This window comes from Sylvia atricapilla, chromosome 3 (assembly GCF_009819655.1).
Source record: "Sylvia atricapilla isolate bSylAtr1 chromosome 3, bSylAtr1.pri, whole genome shotgun sequence".
Taxonomy (NCBI): Eukaryota; Metazoa; Chordata; class Aves; order Passeriformes; family Sylviidae; genus Sylvia; species Sylvia atricapilla.
In genome coordinates, this window is record NC_089142.1 from 67,205,962 (window position 1) to 67,213,401 (window position 7,440).

The 7,440-nt window shown below is 41.8% G+C and overlaps 1 protein-coding gene across 1 annotated transcript; it reads left to right on the top strand.

Moving 5' to 3' along the window:
- The first annotated feature begins 4,866 nt into the window (after window positions 1-4,866).
- Window positions 4,867-6,891, top strand: MAP1LC3C (microtubule associated protein 1 light chain 3 gamma). Its single transcript, XM_066314355.1, has 4 exons — window positions 4,867-4,991; window positions 5,078-5,133; window positions 5,236-5,342; window positions 6,343-6,891. The coding sequence occupies exons 1-4, from the start codon at window positions 4,934-4,936 to the stop codon at window positions 6,551-6,553; spliced, it is 432 nt and encodes a 143-aa protein (XP_066170452.1). The 5' UTR covers window positions 4,867-4,933; the 3' UTR covers window positions 6,554-6,891.
- The last annotated feature ends 549 nt before the right edge of the window (window positions 6,892-7,440 follow it).

Below are 7,440 nucleotides of genomic sequence, written 5' to 3' on the forward strand. Positions count from 1 at the left end.
TCTTAAACATCCACCTGAGAAAAGAGGTATCCAAGGAGTTCCAGTCACTCTTGGAAACTCTGGCACTGCTCTCCTGATGAGGCTTTCAACCCTGAAAGAGAGCTTGACTCTCTTGACTCTTCTGTCAGAAGGGTCAAACAACAAAGCTGCCAGCTTCACAGGGACATGTTGAAGCTATTTTTAAAATCCTCTACTGTCTGTCAGTTATAACACCCTTTTTGAAGGTTAAAATAGAAACCAGTTTCCAGTATCTACAAGCCCAAAACCCAACGGATACTTTTGGCATTGTCTGACACATTCTTGGGAGCCTCTACAGGGAGGCCAGGGAAAGTCTGGACATAAAGCCAAAACCATCCTATCTGCAAAGAACTGAACTACACTGGACAAAATACTTTAAAGCCCTATGTGGAAGGAAAATCACTTAAAACTTAAAATCATGATCATATTTGGACAAAGAGTAACTTTTATATACATATTTGCAGAGCAAGTGATGCTATTATGCCTCACCAAGGCACCAGCACCAAGACCTGCACTCATAGTAGGAGCATTACTAAAACCAGCAAACCAGAGTGCAAATGTTCTACCAAGTCAAACAGCAGACACAATAAGATAAGAAAGAAATTGTGTCCCATGATTCCAGTCCATGAGAAGAATATTACTTTAGTGTCTGAAAGAGATGATCATGAAAATTGCCTAGTAAAACATGTAGAAAGAAAACAAAATACATTGTATCAAGCAGATGATAGGAAAGGAAGATCCAATGTTTTTCCCTTCTTAGCATTTGCCTAGACCTTGAGTTCAGAACCTGTAGAACAAAACGCCAGTGAACCACTGGTACAGCAGGAAACTAAGTCAGAGATGTGCTTGCAGTGACCTTGATGAACAGTTTGCCAGCTCATACTAGTTTTTCTCAAAAAGGGTCACTAGTTTATTTTTGGCTTTACATCTAGTCAGAATCACTAATTTGAGCAACCCTTGCTGAAAAATACTGAGAATTCAGGCCTCAAATTCTTGTAAAATTTAAAATGCTAAACCAGGAGCACTTACCATGTGAAAGAACTTAAATACCATTGAGGATACCCCACTATAGCTCAGCTCTTTCAATATAATTGAAAATTTACCTATTTAATATTGACAGCAATTTTTATAATCCTGAAAGGAAAGATAGAGCACTTGAGAAAGGTACAACTGGTGCACTTGAATCCAAATACTAGCATAAAGAAACTATTCCAAACTGAGCTGGACACCAGGCATACAGGTAAACGTAAGAAAGAGATCTATTGAGTCTAACTGAAGTTCCTTTTTCAGAAGAGACATTTTAAGATCAAAATCTCAACCTCTGGTACCAAACAGCCATGTAATCTCTGGTTTAAAAGTAACATAACTAATTTCTAATCCTTGTGGCTACACCAAAAATCATCAGAGTTATGATCTACGTTCAACATAAGAGTTAAAAAATCAAGAGACAAAGAAAAAGAGCCAAAAAGTACATATAAACCCTAGCCAATCAACTGAGAAATACCACTGTTGACCTTTGGACTTATCTCAGCATTTTGAGGTAAGTTTATAATCTGGATCTTATTAGTGAGTGAGTTTGGACCAGAATCAGAGATACAGTACTAAACATTCCCTTAAACATAATAATACTTCAGCTAGCTTTTTTGTACAAAGGCTTATGAATTCAGAAATTTAGTTACTGGCACACAATTACTTCAGGCTTATCCACAAGAGTGAGCTTGCTTCTGTGTAAGGAGGAGATATAGGCAGATTCATAGTTGCAGAAGGGAAGAAGGAAGCAAAGGATTCCCTATCTGTAACTACGCATGTTCAGGAAGCATGAAAATATTTAGGATGGCTCTTTTAAAACACATTAAATTATCTGGCTGAGTCTGACTGCTTGAGGGCTCTTCAAAACCTCCTGACTATTTTCACTTACAGACAGCCCTCATGAAAACATGTATTTAAGATAACTAGGCATAATATTGTAGAACGTCACAGGCTTTCATAGTGTGACAAATAAGCCCTCATTTTGCTTATAAGCCCTTAAGTCACATTTTTTCCCTAGAACATCATGCTGCAGTTTCTCTTCCTATTCAGTTAGGTTGCTTAAATAAACAAATCTCAGTCTCTCTACCACTGTATCATTCATATTTAAACTGTTAGCCTACAGATAACTTGACCCTCACCTCCACAATAGCTAACAGATCCAGCTGAAAGCAGTGCAAGTCTCACAGCACTTGCAAAAAGTAGATGCCTGCTTTTGGCTATGTTGTTGAGTCCCTGGGAGTGTTTGAGAGCACATGCAGAGCAGATAATTTCAATACAGGAACAAAGGATACTTGAGAATTCAGCTACACAGCTGCAGACCTTGGGTTTTGGAAGAGGGTGTGAATGTGGCCATGAAACTGGACTAGATAAGATATGGAACTGTGAGTTTGTGCTTTAATGTTCGGGGACTTACAGCATGCCTAAAAGTGTTGGCTTTGGATATTCAAGCAGGTAGAAATAGAATAATAATTCCTTTTGGTCCTTACATTTCTGTATCAACAGGATCCTCTGAGTACTCCATTCTCTACACAAAATTGCTTTATGAGTTCATTACGTGCAAGTAAGAAAAAGTTCCAAGGGAAAAGAAGTAAGAAGGGATAAATTCCACATTTAGGTCTGAAACTGGGTATTTTGCTGCAGAAGCAAGTGTAGGTGCTATACAGACACATTAGACATCCCATTCTCTCTACCCCCAGAAAATGTGACACATTTGCATTATTAGTTAGCACATGTTAACTAAAGTCTGGGTTTTTGCTCACTCTTAGTTCTCACAGACATTAGAGCCATAATTGATCACCAGGCTAGCTGGGAATTCATCTTCTTTGGCTCACCTTCTTTTCATGTATTCACTTTCCTCTCTAGATACTGCCATAGGAGCTGATGAACATGCAAAGAAACCACTTCTCCCTGTGAGCAGGGCTGCTGACACCTGGGTGGAGCCACTCTTTTGTACTTAATCTGCAGTGAGAGGTGACATAGGAAGCAGAGCACTGGTGTAGCAGGTTCCCTCTTCTCTACACAAAGTGGATCAAAAACTTTTCTACTGAATCTACTGGGCAGAAGCCAGAAGGAGGGTGTGGAAAAATGGATACACTTCCTGAACAGCTTTGGAAAGTCCCACACTTGACCACAGTTCCAAAGAAACACTCTGTGGTCTCCACACATCTTCTTGTCTTCTACAGTTTTTTTTTTTTTTTTTTTTTTTTTTTTTTTTTTTTTTTTTTTTTTTGGTTTTTTTTGGTTTTTTTTTTTTTTTTTTTTTTTTTTTTTTTGGTTTGTTTTTTTTTGGTTTTTTTTGGTTTTTCCTGTGCTGTTCATGCTGTTTCTTTATCCTTCAAATTATCCTTTTCCTTCATCTTAAATACAACTCACCATACTGACTTGTGGCACTATGTCAATTCTGTGGCACAAGTCCTCCTTCACTTAGGCTTCCTCAGTCTGTCACCTCACCTCTACTGAAGAGACCTTAAGCTAGACTCAGCTACTTAAGCCAAGCCTTGGGCTTACCTCTCCTGATGCAAAGATCAAATCATAGGGGTGAGCTGTACCCAAACCATTCCAGCATAGGCTCAAAGCTTAAAGTTCAGAGCTCTTGCTTATGAATCCCTTAAAGTCGAGGGTCTACTCTGCACAATAAAATTTATGCTGCCACGTGGGGGAGCTTGTGCTGTGGCTAATGCTCACCGCTTCCAGATCAAGAGAAAAGGACACCTCAGCAGCATTAAGGACTGCAGCCACTGGAAACTCTGTTCTGGAGAGGCTGGCTTGAAAAACCTGACACAAGCATAGATAGTGCACACACTCTTTATTAAAGATGATCCTTTTCAAAATTATCTTGGGTGACAGTCATTGACTTTGCCTTGACAAAGCAGACAGATCCATAGCTTATAAACTATAACTCATAAAAATCTGCAACTTTCAGTTGCCCTTAGCCTGGTAAAATAATAAATTTAAATTGGAAAAAGACCAGTGGGATCCTTGAGTCCACCCATTAACTACCACTGTCAAATCCACCACTAAGCCATGTCCCTAAGTGCCACATCAACTAGATCATGACCAGAATGATAGATCAAATAACAAGAAAATTCCTATATTTTAAAGGGATGAGTAAAGCAAACAAGTAATGAGGATCAGTTCCAGACCCCCACTGAGATGATTTATAAACACAACCACCAGACTGAAGTCAATTTTACTGCTTGCTCAGCCGTGTTTGTCTGCAAAGTCATCTTGACAGCTGAAGTAAAAGCAGGTGAACCAGCAATCTAAAAGGCAAGGAACCTGTCTGATCATATTTACCAAATATCTGGACTTAGAGTCTGCTTGAGCCCCTTAAAATCACAGCTGTGCCTCAGAGACAAAACCAGAGTTAAAACTCAGCTGTCAAGTTACTCAGAAAATAAGCAATCTGGTAGCCTGAGGAGGTGAAAAATGACAGGGGCAGGTGGTTGGGGTTTTGCGTGGGGACGTGGTTTGATGTGGGTTTTTTGTTTTTGTTTTTTTGTTTTTGTTTTTGTGTACGTGGAGTAGGTTGTCTCGTTTTCTTTTAAAACCAAAGAAATAGTCTGAAAGCAGTTTGTCGGTACGAAGAAGGCGGGCCATGTGGAAAGGGAGGACAGCTGGGGGCAGTCCAGCCTCCAGTATACCCCTGAACCACGGGGCAGGGTAGTCAAAGACCTCTCCCAAAGCACCTCCGCAGGCACATCATCTCGCAGAGCGGGTACCCCCCGTCCCGGCAGAGCGCCGAGCGGAGCTCGGGACGGCGGGAGAGGCGGGCTCAGCGGCAGCGCGTCCCCCGTTGGCTGCGGCGCCGCTGCCGGGCGGGAGCAGCCCCGGGCTGTGCGAGGCGCGGGCGCGGCGGCCGCGGCGGCGGTCCCGAGGCGGGAGGATGCGGGCGGCGCCCGGGGCGCAGCCTGACCGGCCCTTCAAGCTCAGGAAGAGTCTCGGTAGGGGCGCCGGGGGCGCGGAGGGGCTGCGGGGGCGGAGGGGCTCCGGCACACGTAACGCTTCTCTCCTCTCCTCTGCCCCGCAGCCACCCGGCGGGAAGAAGTAGCAGGGATCCGAGCCAAGTTCCCGACCAAAATCCCGGTAAAACTCTGGTTTTACTGTTTAAAGAGAGAAGCGTGTGAAGGGAGGGAAAGGGGCCTGGGTTATTTTAGGTTTTATTAACTGTGACTTTAATTAAAACAGGTAATTGTTGAGAGATACCATAAAGAGAAATACCTTCCTCTCTTGGACAAAACCAAGTTTCTGGTTCCCGAGGAGCTGACCATGGCACAGTTCATAACCATCATCAGGTGGGTAATGGATACTGGTGGGTTGGAGCTGCACCTGGGCTTGGCTGCTGTTCCCCAAGAAGGTATTTCCTAGTGGGCTGCTGGGGTCATCTCGCTTCCTTTGGTGGTAGGAGGATAAAGGTGTTAGTTATGTAATGGCTTCCCTCTCTTGCAAGTGTTTGAAGACAATCAAAAGATGTTTTCACAAGTGCACTTGGGGGAAAAATGTGGTCTTTTTTGGCTTCATAGTCCTCTCTTTTTTCCCTAACTGTAGTGAAAAAAGACTATATCAGACTCATGTTCTACTCTCTTCCTGCCTCATAGACTGGGTGCTGGGGCTCTGTGATCTTGTTCTGCTTATGACTGTCACTGCTTGTTCTCTTAGTGCCCCTAGCTGAATTTGCTCAAGTTCAAAGCAGCTCTTGAATGTGAGTGAAAGGAAATGTGCTGCTAAATTGTTCTTTATGAGACATTACAGCAAAGAAGTCTCCCAAAATATTTAGTGGTATTTTCTGACAAAATATGAAAGCTATGTTTTTCAGCACACCTAATTAAGTATAGAAAATGATCTTTCTAGATTATAACTTCTGTAAAAGATGGTTTTGGCTCTTGAACAACTTGGATCATAATTCTTGTATGTAATGTCTCTGAAAAGGACTTGTATTTTGAGGGTAGGCTTTATAGTAAGTGTAACAGACTGGAGCTGGAATCCTTTACAAAATCTGCTCTACAGAAGCTTTTGGTTTCTATTCACACTTTTCCCTGGTAACTGGGAACTCCAAGCCCGTGCTCAGTAGCACCTTTGGTGAAGCCATGGAAGCCTTTCCCCAGAGCACAGGCCTTTGAGCTTCCAGTTAAATTCCCGCTGATGTAGACATTGTACCACACACTAACTTTACACAGCATTTCTTGTGCCTACTTCATGCAACTGCTCTGCTTAATGTATGTCATACTCTGAAGTGAAAACCATATTCAACTTGCTAATGCTTGATCCTCTTTTCCTCCTCTCTTTTTCAATTAGAAGCAGGATGGCTCTAACAGCTACACAAGCTTTCTACCTGCTGGTGAACAACAAAAGCCTAGCCAGTATGTCCTTGACAATGGCAGAAGTGTACAGGGACTACAAAGATGAAGATGGCTTTGTGTATATGACCTATGCTTCTCAGGAGATGTTTGGATGCTTATTACCCACTGCTCAAGGGAAAACTATGGAATGCTTTCAGAAAACTTAAGATTGGGTTCCTATGCTGCAGCAAAGCAGTCTGCTCTGACTCATGCCTGTGACGTGAACCTCAGAGATGCTCCTTCCAGTGTGAGCTCTTGAGCTCTGTAGTGGGAGTTATGACCCACAAGCTGGCAGGACCAGCTTAAGACAGAAATGGTGGTACACTTTGCCTAGGTAATAATTTGGATATATATTTTTATATTTAAAGACACTATGGGTTAGGGTTTTTTCTTTTGAACTGCACCTCCACTGTTTTGCAATATCAGTCTTTGCTGTGTAACTGATTTTTAAGGTTTTCTGAAAGCCTAAGTCTAAGAAGAAAATAAAGAACCTTTTAAGTATTGAGTTGAATGTTATTTTTAATCTGGGGAAAGACTAAAAAATTTCTCTAGGAGAGGATCCTGTGATAGTTCTGGGAATTTGAGCTCAATGCCTTTTAAATTAAACACTGCTTGCACAGCTACTCTGAAATTTTCAATGGAATATCAAAGTTTGGGTTGTGTCACTCACGAGCAAAACCATAATTAAGAAAGGTTCATTAAGGTAGGTATCTGGGCTGTGAAATTAAGCAGTAGTGCCAGAGCAGTGTTAAGTTTAACACCTGAATAAACTGTCAGCTGTTACAGAAAACACTGTGTTATAGATAGCTATTTGTTTAAAGTAAGCAAACTGATTGCTAGTCAGCATAACTGAAATGCAGATAGCAGGACTTGAAGAGTATATCAGGTTTCAAGAGTTATTTTCTTGCTGCTGAATTTTGCTAGTGTGATTTCTCTAGATACTGTCCTATCCATCCCCCACAGGCACCTGCTTGTCAGGTACCCTGACAGACTTCAGTGAGTCTTGTTTCAGTGACAGAGCCAAGTCATGTACAATTGTGATTAAGAGATACTC

Coding starts and splice junctions, on each gene's coding strand:
- MAP1LC3C (XM_066314355.1), top strand. CDS start 4,934: ATGCGGGCGGCGCCCGGGGCGCAGCCTGACCGGCCCTTCAAGCTCAGG. Junction 4,992..5,077: donor CAAGCTCAGGAAGAGTCTCG/GTAGGGGCGCCG, acceptor TCTGCCCCGCAG/CCACCCGGCGGGAAGAAGTA. Junction 5,134..5,235: donor AGTTCCCGACCAAAATCCCG/GTAAAACTCTGG, acceptor TAATTAAAACAG/GTAATTGTTGAGAGATACCA.